This window comes from Bactrocera neohumeralis, unplaced genomic scaffold (assembly GCF_024586455.1).
Source record: "Bactrocera neohumeralis isolate Rockhampton unplaced genomic scaffold, APGP_CSIRO_Bneo_wtdbg2-racon-allhic-juicebox.fasta_v2 cluster09, whole genome shotgun sequence".
NCBI classification, from domain to species: Eukaryota; Metazoa; Arthropoda; class Insecta; order Diptera; family Tephritidae; genus Bactrocera; species Bactrocera neohumeralis.
In genome coordinates, this window is record NW_026089622.1 from 8,937,855 (window position 1) to 8,953,116 (window position 15,262).

The window sequence follows — 15,262 nt, forward strand, 5'->3', positions numbered from 1 at the left end:
AATATGCTTTTTGAAAGTACGTTGGCGTTCATGAATGAAAATTTTGTTGTTGTGTAATTTACTTTAAATTTTGACGTCAGCAATTTGGCTGCCATATTGGTTTCTGATGCTTTTTCAAACGATTATTGTTTTTGTAGAACAATATTTGTAATTTTTGTGGGAATGTCATACGCACATACTAATTCACATGTGTACTCATATTGTAAGTATGTATGTATGATGATTTTTGAGACTATTGTTGTTTTTCCAGAAGAATGTTCGTATTTTTTGATTTACTTGCCTACGCATATACTATTTGTGTGAGAATGTCATACGCACATATGTATGTACATACATACTATGTGTGTACGTAAATATAGAGAAGCGCGCGCTTTTTATATTACTGATAAATGACAATAGGGGTAATCATAATCCGGTGCAAATGGTCTTGCAAATGCAAATTTCGGTGCAAGTGCAAAATATTTTTGCACCATATTTTTAAACAAAAACAAATTACATGTGTTTTGCAAATGCAACACTGTTATGCAAATGCTACACTCAACCCCTATTGTATATGTGCAAATTAGTATTGTATTTAAAACAGCTGATTTCTTTTGCATACATATTTGTTTCGGTTTTTGGCGCGTCAGGTAAAATTTTTGGTAAGAAAAGAAATTTGAAAGAATTAACAATTTAAAACTTAATAAAACTATTTACAGCAATATGAGCGATAAGAAAGGGAAAAGGGAGCGACCGAACAAAAAATGGACAAATGAAGAAATCAGCAAGTTTCTGGATTTTTTGAAGGAAGCAAATGAAATTGAGGTAAACATTTTAAGAAGTTTGAATTGTATAAATGCTTACTTATTTTCTTTTATTAGGCTCCAACAGCACAATTTTTTTGCAAAAAATGCATTGTGGTTAAGGGAATCGAAGCCACGTGGGACTTGCTGCGGTGGAAGTTACGCCACCTAAAGAGTACGTTTAAAAAAGCGAATGATTATCGCACCTCAACTGGCGCTGGAATTGATGAAATGGATGTGGGCGTAGGCAGTTTTGAAGGTAAATAATAAGAATTGAAAATGCTTTGGGAACTTAAGTGATTAAATCTTTTACAGAAAAAATTGAGAAAATGTGCCCCCATTACAATCGCCTAAACAAAATTGTTGGAGCTAAATCGCATGCGCATAATAACTTCTGCGCTGTCGACACGGGCAATGACTTGCTGCTTATGGCGTCACAGCCGTCAACAATTTCCCCACCAGTACATTTACCGCCAATAGTCATTCCACCAGCAATTTCAGCGCCAATAATAGTCTTTTCACCAGCAATTTCACCGCTAAAAGCCTCGTCACCAGCATTTCCACCGCAAATAGCCTCGCCATCAGCATTTCCACCGCAAATAATCTCCCCACCAGCAATATCACCGCCAATAGCCTCGCCGCCAGCAGTTCCACCGCCAACAGTTTCGCAGCAACCACTCCCACTTGGGGCTGATTTTCCACAATCAGTTACAACCATGGCTAAAAAAATGAAAATGCAGGCTCCCAAAACATCAGCGGCTTGTTTGATGGTTTACCAGCAAAACAGAATGGAGTTGGATAAAGAAAAGCTTTAATTTGAAAAAGAAAGTTGGAGAAGCACCTAGAACTATCAAAAGCTGAAATTGAATTGAAAAAAGAAGAGCTAAAACTTAAGAAAATTAAATTGGAGCAAGATGAAAAAATAAAAAGGTTAGAAATAGAAAAAGACGAACGAATAGCAATGTATGAAGTAAAAATGAAACACATGAAGTAATCCAAAATTTAACCTTTTTGTTGTTTATTCAAACATTAATGAATGTATTGCTAGCCTTTTAGTTCCCCCTTTTGTGTTTGGTTGTACATCTTCGCTTTCCTCACCGTTGTCATCAGTGTACGTGGTGTCCTTATCGAGATTTGTATATTCGTAGTTTGTGCTGTCATCCTCTCGTAGTATGTTGTGCAATATACAATACACATCAAACCAATCACAACATAAATTGTGGCTTTCTTTATTTATAAGGCGTGCTCTGAACTCCTTAAGACTGCAAAACCGCTCCTTCATTAGGCCAAAGCAATGCTCGACTCGAACTCGAAATTTACTGTGACGCAAATTGAAATTAATTCGAGAATTTATGTCTAGCACTCGAGCATTACTTCGGAATGGAGTTATCATTGTTTCGGATAAAGGATAGGCTGAGTCACCAGCTAACCACTGCTGTGACGAAAAGAATTTGTCGTTTTGCAAGAAAAGTGAGCTGCTGCGGTATACTCTCGCATCATGCCAACTGCCAACATGTCCCACCATTACGTGTCGTATTTTGAGTTTATAATCGCAAACTATTTGGGCTTTGATAGAGTATATGTGCTTACGAGAAAAGAATGATATAGGATCGATAACTGGCGATTCTGCTAGCTTTAACTCCGTACCATCAATATAGCCAATGCAAAATGGAATTTCGGAATACGTAGCATGTACAATTTCTGATCGCTCTGTTTCATTTGGCCAAAAAAGGAAGAAATCTCTTAACCTTAGTATAGCACTGAAAACTCTTTTTGTAATTATGGATAGAGTTCCACCATCTCCTACACCAAATAATGTTGAAATTTTTTTCAATGCAGCACCCTCTCTGCATGAGACCAGACGATAAAGTACAATTGCTAACTTCAAATCCACAGGAATCTCTTTCGAGGAATGTGCTTTATTGAATTCCGGATTGTTCTTAACACATTCGCGTAAATTGCGGGAATTCCCGTCATTCATGTTTCCTTCAATAAAACAATTGCGGGAATTCCCGCGCTATATTCCCGCAATTTCTTCCGCACATATAAAAATTAAATGCGGGAATTCCGGTAATGACGGGAATTCCCTAATTTGTTCAGACTATTTAAAAAAATTAACCTGTAGAAAAAAAGAGGTAATTCCCGCTCTTCAATTTTGTATGGAAAAATTAAGTGATTATCTGGCAGCCACCCGCAAAATTTAAATGAACGCGAACGCGTTAATTAGGTGAAATATATTGTTAAATTGTTCCTTGCTTACTCGAAGCATTTGGCGGAACCGGTTTTCGTCGAATTTATTCAAGATTTCATTTCGCCATACTGGTGACTTTGGGACTTCATGCTCAACTCCGCGCCGGCATGAAAGCACTACTTCAACATTCATATCCAATTCATCTAAAATTTTATCGAACGCCTCACCATCTTCGTCCACTTCTGCATAAAAAAAGGAACCATGAATATTAGAAGATATTTAGTCACCTACTTTTACCTATTATATTAAGAATATCATTTGCCGTATTCTCTACCAAATAATTAAGAATTTTTTCTCTTTCGCTTTTCCTTGGCATGATTGCTAATTAGAATATTTACCAAATATTTCAATTCACATTTGACAACTAGAAATCAACTGTCAATTTTACAATGAACAGGGATGCATTCAGATATAAAAAAAAACAGTCGCTCACGATCTATTGCTACATATACACTTTTGCATATGCAACGATGCATCGGATTCTGATTACCCTTAATATCTTGATTTGAAATTGATTTGTACTTGCATACTTGCATACATACAATGTATGTATATTATTATTGTAATATATTATTTTAGGATATTACGATATTACGATAATATTTCATATATATAGCAAATATACATGCATACGAAATTATATAATATTATCAAAGATAAGAAATATTTAAAAAGTAGCTTTTATTTGGACATTAACTACAAATATTACCATGAAAAAAGCATAATTTAATAATAATGTTATCAATTTTGCATGAATTCAAAAAAATTCACAAAATGATATTCTTATCAATTGATATGATTGCATGTAAACGTATAAAAATAAGTATAAGCAAAAGGGCAACATACATTCAATGCTCAGCTCTGTTCGCTCAGCACTTTTAAAATTTCTCCTTCTCAGCTAAAAGTGGTGAAATCCACTAATAGCATTTCGTTAGCTCTTGACAGTTCACACGCCTATCCCCAATTATTATACGTTCTCTGTATTGTGTACCTACACATTTTGTTCAACACAATAGGTAAAAGCTTCATATACTACAGTTTTCAATGGATTTGTGTGTATTTTAATTGAAAAATTTACATCACCATAAAAATTGGCTCTATTGTGAAATCGCGGAAAGAGTTGGTGCTTAACATATCTTAAGCTATGGTAAAACTTTAAACGAAACAAGTAGGGAAGCGCAAAGTTCAGGCGTAACCGAACATTTCAAAAACTCCATTCATATTTAGCGCTTGAATTCCGCATTACTATCAGTCTGTACGTTCGTCCGTCCAAGCTGTAACTTGAGCAAAAATTTAGATATCTTGATGAAAATTGGTATACGCGTTCCCTGTCAAAAAATGTACGAGTTTGTAAATGGACGTAATCGGACCACAGCCACGCCCACAAAACGCCATTAAACGAAAACAGATAAAGTGTCATAACTAAGCACTAAATTAAGTTATAAAACTCTGATCAGATCACTGTAGCAAAAGGTACCTGTGCGAAAAAATTGTTTGTAAAAGTGTGCGTAGCTCCGCCTTTTAATAAGATTAATGTACTATACATATCTCTCAAGCCATTTCAGCTACAACTACCCACTTCGGCTGGCGCACATAATTTAGGAACGCCTACTGATAGTTTGAAAATGGATTAAATCGGATGGTAACCTTGCTCACTTTGCATATGACGATACTGTTAAAAACTACATACTAAACGGGTGATAAATCAATAACTAAATACGCTAGAGACATTAAATTTTATCCCCGAAACAATACGACAGGGCCTTAATCAAGCAGGGTTCAAAATTGGACCGCCATTTTTTGATTAAAACACTAACACAAGACATTTTTCTGTGAAAATGGGCGAAATTGGACTACAGCTACGCATTCTTCCAATATTACAAATTCTAAATTTCATCTGATTATTTCCTTTCGAGTGAAAAAATCAAACAGCAAGAGAACGGGATAAAGCTTTGACCGAATAATGCCTTTAGATTATGCCACATTATGACACAAATTGTCAAAATCCAATAGAAACTGTTCAGGCCCTAAGTACCTATAATTGACTTTTACCGAAAATATTGGTCAACGTGTCAGAAATAAATACAAATAGGTTGTTCTGGGTCAGAACTTCCCTTAGCCCACAAATACATGGCATAAAGATTTTCGAACTGTGTGACTTTATACAACATACTCGTATATCGGCCAATATGTTTGTTTATAACTATATTTGTGCTTAGAATATAACAGGCCTTATGTACCTGATGCACTTCCCTCGCAAGTAGCAAGAGTATTGAATGTTCGGTTATTACCGAACTTAGAAAACGACAACCAGAATATCGCAATTCATGACTTTTGGGATATGACTTTAACACAAAGGTCTAGATTAATTCCATTCATATCAGCACCACACTATTACTGTAAAAAAGTTTGTTAGAATAAAGAAAATTATTAAATTTGGTAGAATTGATGTTCACATTTTATCGGTATTAAAATATATCCAATATTAGACGTTCCGTTAATTTTGTTTAGATATCTTACATATTAACCGATACATAATAGGTTGTCAAAAAAGTCTTGCGGTACTTTCGCTAGTTGCCGTTGAAAGCGCGTAGTTCTACTTTTATTCGTCGCATCGGGTCATGCTATACCTTTCTGGAAAGCCCATTTCACGCGCTAACACGCGTTCAATTGATTGTTGTTTCTTTTAAGTCGTTCGTGAGTTATAGCGTCGCAAACATCGAGTAAAATAAAGAGAAAATACGGCATATTTTACTACCACGATAAAGACAAAAATGCATCTCAAGCCGCCAATAAAATTTGTGCAGTTTATGGATCCGATACAGTTTCCATTTCCACCGCAGAACGATGGTTTCAAAGTTTTTATTCTGGTGTAGAGGTGGTCGAAGATGCGCCACGCTCCGGAAGGCCTGTCGTCGAAAATTGCGATAAAATCGCTGAATTGGTCGAAGGAGACCGGCATAGTAGCAGCCGTAGCATCGGTCAAGAGCGGGGCATGAGTCATCCAAAATTCATTTCAATTTCAAAAAAAAAAAAAATAAAAATTCAATAAAAAAACGGAAAGACTTTTTTGACAACCCATTATATACGGTATAGAATAACCGGATGGCTAGATACTATAATATTATTATACACTTGCAACAAGTTGCTACGTAGTATATAGTTTTGTGGACCTAACGGATATATGTAGCACCTGAAACTAATCGAGATATTTATAGCGTTATATATATGTATGTACATGATCAGGATGAAGAACCGAATTGAAATCCGGGTGATGGTCTGTCTGTCCGACTGTCCACCCGTGTACGCCGTAACTTGAGTAAAAATGGAGATATATTGAAGAAATTTGGTATGCGCGTTCCTTGGAAAAGAAGAACGAGTTCGTAATCGGACCACTGCCACGCCCAGAAAACTCTGTTCAGCGAAAACGTATAAAGTGTCAAAACTAAGCCCTAAATTATGGTATAAAACTTTAATTTGGCACAAGGGATCGCAGTAGCAAAGGGGAAAATATGGAAAAAATTAGGGTGGCCCACTAACAAGTTTAATTTACAAACTTCGTAAACCACTAAAGCTAAAACAACCAAATTCGCTTAGTCCAAATATTATAAGAACATTGTCAATGCACAATGAACAATGTCGTCGTATATCTCGTACAGCTCATCGTTCCATCGAATGCGATATTCGCCGTGGCCAACGCGCAAAGGACCATAAATCTTTCGCAGAACTTTTTTCTCGAAAACTCGCAACGTCAACTCATCAGTTGTTGTCATCAGGCCTCTGCACCATATAGCAGGACGGGAATTATGAGTGACTTATAGAGTTTGGGTTTTGTTCGTCGAGAGAGGACGTTACTTCTCAATTGCCTACTCAGTCTGAAGTAGCACCTGTTGGCAAGAGTTATGCGTTGGATTTATAGGCTGACATTGTTGGTGGTGATTACGCTGTTTCGAAGATAGACGAAATTATCTACGACTTCAAAGTTATGACTGTCAACAGTGACGTGAGAGCCAAGAGGCGAGTGCGACGACTGTTTGTTTGATGACAGGAGATATTTTGCCTTGCACTCGTTCACCAATAGACCCATTTGCATTGCTTCCTTCTCCAGTCTGGAACTAACGACGTGGGTGTTGAGGCCGATGATATCAATATCCTTGACGGGTCTTTTCCAAGATTTGGCGCATGGTGAATATCTGGTCGGTTGTTGATTTGACAGGTCTAAAGCCACTCTGATAAGGTCCAATCAGTTTGTTGATGGTGGGCTTTAATCTTTCACACAATACGCTACGATAGAACCTTATACGCGATGTTGAGGAGGCTTATCCCATGGTAGTTGGCGCAGATTGTGGGATCTCCTTTTTTATGGATTGGGCATAGCACACTTAAATTCCAATCGTTGGGCATGCTTTCGTCCGACCATATTTTTTATAATTTTATTATTATTAGTTCTTCGCCGCCGTGTTTGAATAGCTAGGCCGGCAACCCATCGGCCCCCGCCGCTTTGTTGTTCTTCAGGCGGATAATTGCTATTCGAACTTCTTCATGGTCGGGCAAAAGAACGTATGCTTGCTCGTCATCGATTGGGGAATCGGGTTTGCCTACTTCTGGTGTTGTGCGTTCACTGCCATTCAGGAGGCTGGAGAAGTGTTCCCTACATAATTTAAGTATGCTCTGGGCATCGGTGACTAGATCGTCTTTGGGGGTTCAATAAGAGCACGGTCCGGTCTTGAAACCTTCTGTAAGCCGCCACATTTTTTCGTAGAATTTTTGAGCATTAGTAGTCCGAGTCGATGTTAGAGCCTCGGAGCGTACGCACTTCTAGAACACTGGAAACGTGTCTTCCGTCTATCACAACATGATCGATTTGGTTGGTGGCTTTTCGATCCGGAGAAAGTCAGGTAGCTTGATGTATTCTCTTGTGCTGGAATCTAGTACTACAGATAACCACATTTCGGGCCCCGGCGAAGTCGATCAGCCTCAACTCAGTTGGGTATGATTCGTGGTGGAGGCTGAATTTACCGACCGTACTGCCAAAGATACCTTCTTTTCCCACCCTGGCGTTAAAGTCGCCAAGCACGATTTTGACATGGTGGCGGGGGCAGCTCTTATAAGTGCGCTCCAAGCGCTCATAGAAGGTATTTTTGGTCACATCGTCCTTCTCTTCCGTCGGGGCGTGGGCGCTAATAAGCGATATGTTGAAGAACCTCGCTTTGATGCGGATTGTGGCTAGACATTTATTCACCGAAGTGAATGATAGTACTCGGCGACGAAGTCTCTCTCCCACCACGAATCCCACACCAAAGTTGCGCTTCTTTATATGGCCACTGTAGTAAATGCCGCAAGGACCTACTCGTCTCAGCCCTTGTCCCGTCCATCGCATTTCTTGCACGGCGGTGATGTCAACCTTAACTCTGACGAGGACAACAACCAGCTGGGCAGCGGCACCTTCCCAATTAAGGGACCGGACATTCCAGGGCATGCCCCTTAATTCGTAGTCCCTATTTCGTTTGCCATGGTCGTCATCAAATGGGGGTCTCTCATCCGAGGCTTATTACTTCCTTTCATTGGGGGTATTTTTTTTTACGTGGCGGGTCCCAAAATCAGCGCACAACCCTATGTAGGGGATGTTTCGCCTTCTCACTTTAGCTCGCTTTCAAACGGATGTTCTTAGGCTACCCAGAGGATATTTGGTCAAAGACGGTGAGCTGCTTGAGTCATATGTAAAAGAATCGGTTTTGGCCACTCCCAAGTGAATGGCGGTCAGAGAACTTTCCTCACTTGCGTGAACTGCTACCCATGACTCCATCCTCAAGCCCTTAAAGCACCTAGGTACCGAATATTTAGACCCCACTATCTATAGTTGAATTTTTACCGAAAGAAATTGAAAACAAGGAAAAACGTTAACTTCGGATACACCGAAGCTAATATACCCTTCACAGGTGCATTTCTTTTAGTAGCTATATGTTCATTTTGTATGGAAGCTATATGCTATAGTAATCCGATCTGATCAATTTTTTCGGAGATTGTATTATTACCTTAAGCAGAAATCCATGTCATATTTCGTGAAGATACCACGTCAAATGCGAAAGTTTTCCATAAAAGCCCTTGATTCCGATCGTTCGGTTTGTATGGGAGGTATATGCTATAGTGGGCCGATCTGAACAGTTTCTTCCGAAATTACATTATTTCTATGAACAATAACTCATACCAAAATTTAGTGAAGATATATCGTCAAATGAAGAAGTTTCCCATGCAAGTATTTAATTCCGATCATTAAGTTTGTATGGCAGCAATATGCTACAGTAAGCCGATCTGAACAATTTCTTCGTATATTACATAACTATCTTAGAAAATCACATGTGCCAACTTTTGTGAAGATACATTGCCAAATATGAAAGTTTTCCTTACAAGAAGTTGATTCCGATCGTTCAGTTTGTATGGTAAATATATATTATAGTGGTCCGATATCAGCAGTTCAGACAAATTAGCAGCCTCTTGAAGAGAAGATGAAGTTTGCAAAATTTCGAAACGATATCTTAAAAACTGAGGGACTAGTTCGTATATATACAGACAGACGCACGGACAGACGGACAGACAGACAGGCGGACATGGCTAAATCGACTCAGCTCAACATACTGATTATTTATAGATGTATATACTTTATAGGGTCTCCGACGTTTCTTCTGGGTGTTACAAACTTCGTGACAAACTTAATATACCCTTTTCAGGCTATAATGAGAGAGAACAGTATGTATGCCACAAATAAGTTCAATCGGGTCAATATTTCCCTTAGCTCCCGTATACCTAATATAAAGATCGAACCTGGAAGGTGACTTTATACCGCATATATCGGCCAATATGTGAGTTATCATAATACAATTGAGAGAACGTGTTTTTCTTTTAACTGTGCATATTTGAGTTTAGAATGATTAAAATCGGATGAAAATAGCCCTAAGCTATATAACCTATAACTAAACTTAGCTCTTTCTTATTTATTTTTATTTAACGTACATACATACGATTATCAGGAATTGATTCTCTCTTAATTTGAATAATATATGTTAGACATGGATCGATGTTTTCGGTAAAAGGTCAGTCGTAGGCTCTGGGGTCCACTCTTTTGTAAATCTTTGAATCTGAAGTAGCATACCTTGAAGGCCTTTTTTAAATTTTGTTCCGATGTATTCATATAATTTTGTTTTGTATACCGATAAATTAAAAGAAATCAGATGGAACATAAAATTGCAAGATATTGCTGTATACTATTCATGGTTAATGTTGTTCGAGTTGGTTCGGAGTAGTAAAAACAGCGTTATTGCGGCGTCGATTAGACTATAAACTTGTTTCACATATTTTCACTCTGTCGTAGTAAATGTCAAAGGGAAATTTGGGTGATATATCTTGATTAATTTGAGAGATACTTGTATATGTTCAAAAAATTAGTGGGCGCAGGCACGCTCATATTTAAAGATATTCGAACCGCAGGTGCCCCTTCTTTGTGCAATCGGTTGTCCCAAATTTGGTTTTATATCTTAATTTTCGGTTTAGTTATGGCAATTCAAGGTTTTCATTTAATGTCATTTTGTCGGTGTGGCAATGGTCCGAGCACGGCCATCTACAATACCGAACTTCTTATAGCGAAAATGTGATCAAATTTTTATTGAGATACATATCTTTATTTTTACTCAAGTTGCAACTCGCAGGAAAGGGGAGACAGTCAATCAGATTCAACACGTCTCTTCATCCTCTTCATTTATAATATAACTGGTGATGCCTACGACTTAAAAGCACACCATAATTGGTACAACTACAGTGTAACAACGCTACATCACCTTGCCGCCCAGTGCGCTTACGAGGCCGCGCAACTGCAACGGTCAACGCAATACGCCACCTGTACGCCTACGGCCTCGGCAGCGGACAAGATATCCAATGGGCGTCCAGCACCGTTCTTATGGGCCAGCCGCCGGCGATGGTACCACAACCTACTACGCTAGCGCCAGCAATTTGTATCAGCCCAAGTTGATTGCCACCACCACCGGTATATCGGCGCATTCGGCTGGTGCAGCGCAACAACATGGCCACAACCATCAACAGTAACAACAGCAACACCCCAACAACAGCGCAGTAACAGCTACAACAGACGCTATAGCTGCAGTTGCCACTTCAACAGTAATGTAACTGCAATTGCCACAATTTTTATTTTTGGACCTAGGGACTTGAAATTCGGGACACTTCTTAAATGAGTTCTCCTGATGAAAAAAAATTAAACTTAAACACAAAGTGACGTTATTTATACCTTTACCTTGATAAAAATCCAATATAATACCCAATGTTTTAATTGAATATGTAACATGCGAAAAATTGTGTTAGTTTTTATTTGTAATATGATGCAAGCACCATATCTTTAATAATGGGATCTAGTTCTAAGGAAATTTTGTTCGAATGACGCCTTAAGCTACTTACATATGTAAGGATCCGAAGTTATAAGAAGTCTGTTGAAGACATCAGTATTTGTCGATGTTACTAAAAGGGACGGTAATTGGCGGTTGTTTTTTTTTTTTAATTGAAAGTACAGATTTGGAACTTTCATTTTTTTATAGTAAGAGGGCTAAGCAAGGCAAAGCACATAAAGTTTTTTTCCATCAAAAAATGAAAAGTTGATATTTTTAAGTATAATTTTTGAAAAATTATAAAAATTAGTTTACTTTGCCAATTTCAATAAATTTTTTTTTTATAAACAAGTAGGTGCTATATTTTCAATAAAAAATAAAAGAAAAGCCATAGCTATAAACTTACACACAAAAAAATTCTTTATTTGGACAATAATTTTAATCTGATTTTATTGAATAACTTTCCGTCGACTTCTGTTAGTTTTTTTAACTATAAAATTAAATCCAAATATTTCTTTACAAAACAAAATAATTAGAGTTTTGAAATTGGAAAGTGGAAAAATCATATTTTTTCCGCCGAAATGCCAATGTGCAACGCTTATCTACCAGCAGCAACAGCAACCACTACCACCATTGCCACAAACTTTATAGCAGCAGCAATCATCATCATTATCTTGCTAGCAACAGTTCCTCCATATCCTGATGTACGAACTACCCAACTTCTGACCTCATCATCAACCAATATCACAACCTCCGACCACATATAAATTGTCGCAGGCACTACAAGCCGTCATCATTCAACACGCACAACCAAAAATGACGCTACAACAACTGCAGCAAATGTCAACGGTACATATGATCGACATCATTTAGAGCCCACCATGTATCGCTTCATCTGCAGTAAATTCGGCTCAACGCACTTTGCATCAAACGCCGCCTCCACGCTACATGCAACACTATCAAGTGCACAACGCCTTAATCAGCCCCTGCGCAGGTTGCCAACCGGCCAACGCGCTACGCTTCAACACCCTAAATTTCGCACTACCAACAACGGTAACACATCGCCAACTATTCATTTACGACCGCACATCGAGTACGAATTTCCTCGTCGACAATGGCACGGATTTCGGCTTTTTCGACTGCAAGTTGCAAACGGTAGCAAAGTCGGAACCTACGGGGATAAGGCGCTCAACTCAGTCTCGCACGTTTAGGGTCCTATGCAACCGTCATAGCCCTAACCGAGAACTGCACAAATATCCAATCGGTCGCTTGTAGACCCTAACCCAGTTTCGCACGAGTAGGCTCCTATGCAACCGTCATAGCCTTAACCGAGAACTGCACAACAACCACTTAACCATACCAATTGGCCAGTGACAACAGTACGCCGCACAGCCGTACTCTCACCGAGCAAATAAATTCGCAACAACTACTTAACCATACCAATTGGCCAGTGACAACAGTACGCCGCACAGACGTACTCTCACCAAGCAAATGAATTCGCTACATACATCAACCAGCCTAACTGCACCAAGCACCCGGACAAGGATCTAGTAAAGGAACTGTACCTTAAAAAAGTCCAGCAGGACTTTATTTGAGGGGGAATACTGTGGGCACAGAGACAAGACGTATCACATCTGGCAGCACTGTTTGTCAGTTATTCTATTATTTCATTCTCTTTATATACTTCTTGGAAATTTACAGTTTCAACTGAATTCTAAGCTTTTAGTTTTAAGAAGGTGTTTTATTACCGCCTCATAATTGGTATATAAAGAGTCACAGTGAAAGTGAGCCATCTGTTATTCAAAAATATAGGGGATGTTCGAGCAAACAAATAACTGCGGCAATATTGCAACCCTGATGTTTTTTTGCAGATTCTCAGCTGATACTTAAGGAAATATTTTGCAAATATTTTTCGCGGCGTGCAGGTGCATTGAAGAAGTGAAGTTTAAGAAGTCTTAAAAATGAATTTTTAATCAATTTAACAATGGATAACTTGGTGGATAGTGAGTGTTGTTTGCTTCTTAAATACAAAAAAACAAGGAAACAAAGTTTTTTGCGTAAAAAAGTGGCTTAGGACTGAAATTTTAAAGTAGAGGGCAATAGTAAAATCGCGAAACTTCTTTAAAACAATTCGATTTTATCCTCCAGATATATATTTATCACATTTTCGGATATCTCGTGAAACACAATTAATAATTAGTTATAAACAAAAATAAAGAGCGATTTCGCTTGCCTCCATCATAAATTTTGTTGATGCCGATTTTGTCACTTTTGCGCGCAAGAAATGTCAAAATTTTAGTTGGTCGAACGTTTGACATTTGCAAAAGTTGCTTTGCAGTATTGCCGCAGTGATTGAGACTCGAACATCCCCATACTAAATTCAAACCTTTGTGGCACCCGTTTTTTTGGTTTGTTTGTAAAGCGACCCTTGTATTTGTTCTATCTAACTTGTTGTAGTCAATAAGGGTTCAAAAAGCTTCAAAAAGGACAACAAATACGAAAATGTGTGTCCAGTTAAAGTGATCCATGTAATTTTGTATTCGTTGAAATATGTATATGATATGAATATGCAAGCAAGCTTTGTAAACAATAGTATTTCTCAAGCACATAAAAATTTAAAAATATAAAATTTTGTGAAAATAATTTTTGTGAAGAAATTCTCTCTGAAGGGAAAGTTGTCTTCGCTCTCAACGCTTGTGTTGCTGTTTCTTGATAATTTTAAAGACAGTGACTTTCTATCAAGAATTAAATTTCGTCAATGCGAAGTCATGCACTCTAATATACCACGAAACTATTTGAATCTTTTTTTATGATTTAATGGTATAATTAAACAATTGACCTTTGAAGTTCCTAGTTCTCAATTAATAAATGTTTTAGTTGGAAATTAATGCCTCATATTGCAATGCTTTTTATGAAATATATTTAAATTTTTAATATTTTTTAGTTTCCCATGTTTTACATTTTTTATTAGCTTGAACGGCGGCAACAACTTCCTCCGCCTACTTGGGGATTTAAATGGATGGAGTCCGTTGTGGGGCTCACCAAATTTTAACAAGAGCGGCAAAATTATTACTGATTATGTACAAAATAATAATTTTATTGCTTTTAATGATAAATCCCTTACACATTCTTCTACTCGTTCCACACAAACACAAATTGATTTAAGCATTTGTAAAGGTGGATAACATCTCAGCCACTTGGAGAACTTTCGATGAACCACACGGTAGCGATCATCTATGAACGTATTTCAATATCGCTTACCACCATGCATGGAATGGGCATATCACACAGCTTTGTTTATCACTCCAAAATAGATTAAATATTATTAAATGTCTCAATAATATAAAATTAGAAAGCAATACTAACACACTCATTCATATTTTGAAATCAGTTATTTTGTCAAAAAATGATTATGGACTCCCAATATTTACACACAAAAGGTTGACTTGTTCCTAATGACACCGTAAACCAGGGATAATGGGATGCCCAACTTATTCCAGTGTGAGAGCGCCTCAAAATAAGCGTTTTTTATAACATTTTCCACTGTGGCCAGATCGAACAAAATAATAATTTTTGGCCATTTAAATTAAAACACCCAACATTTATTACGATTACAAATTATTATATATTGGACTTTTAATATATGACGAAACTACTTAAATCCTTTTTATGATTTTATGGTATATTAAAACAACTGACTTTTGATTTTTCAATACTTAATAAGGTGAATTAAGCCTGGTGGTCAATTATTAAATGTTTTTAATCATTTGTAATTGAAAATTTATTCTATTATGCATCAAATTACAAAACGTTTTATGAAATATATTTAAATTCCGCAT

The 15,262-nt window shown here is 37.5% G+C and overlaps 2 protein-coding genes across 2 annotated transcripts in view; one reads left to right on the top strand and one right to left on the bottom strand.

Moving 5' to 3' along the window:
* LOC126764595 (coiled-coil domain-containing protein lobo-like) overlaps positions 1–15,262 on the bottom strand; it is a 380,690-nt gene that overhangs the window by 19,044 nt on the left and 346,384 nt on the right. The window lies entirely within an intron of this gene.
* Positions 847–1,769, top strand: LOC126764501 (uncharacterized). Its single transcript, XM_050482208.1, has 2 exons — positions 847–1,041; positions 1,098–1,769. Exons 1-2 carry the CDS (start codon positions 1,014–1,016, stop codon positions 1,595–1,597), a joined length of 528 nt encoding a protein of 175 aa, XP_050338165.1. The 5' UTR covers positions 847–1,013; the 3' UTR covers positions 1,598–1,769.

Excerpts from the sequence above, each read along its gene's own strand:
- LOC126764501 (XM_050482208.1), top strand. The coding sequence starts at position 1,014 with ATGGATGTGGGCGTAGGCAGTTTTGAAG. Across the intron at positions 1,042-1,097 it reads GGGCGTAGGCAGTTTTGAAG|AAAAAATTGAGAAAATGTGC; the intron begins GTAAATAATAAG and ends AATCTTTTACAG.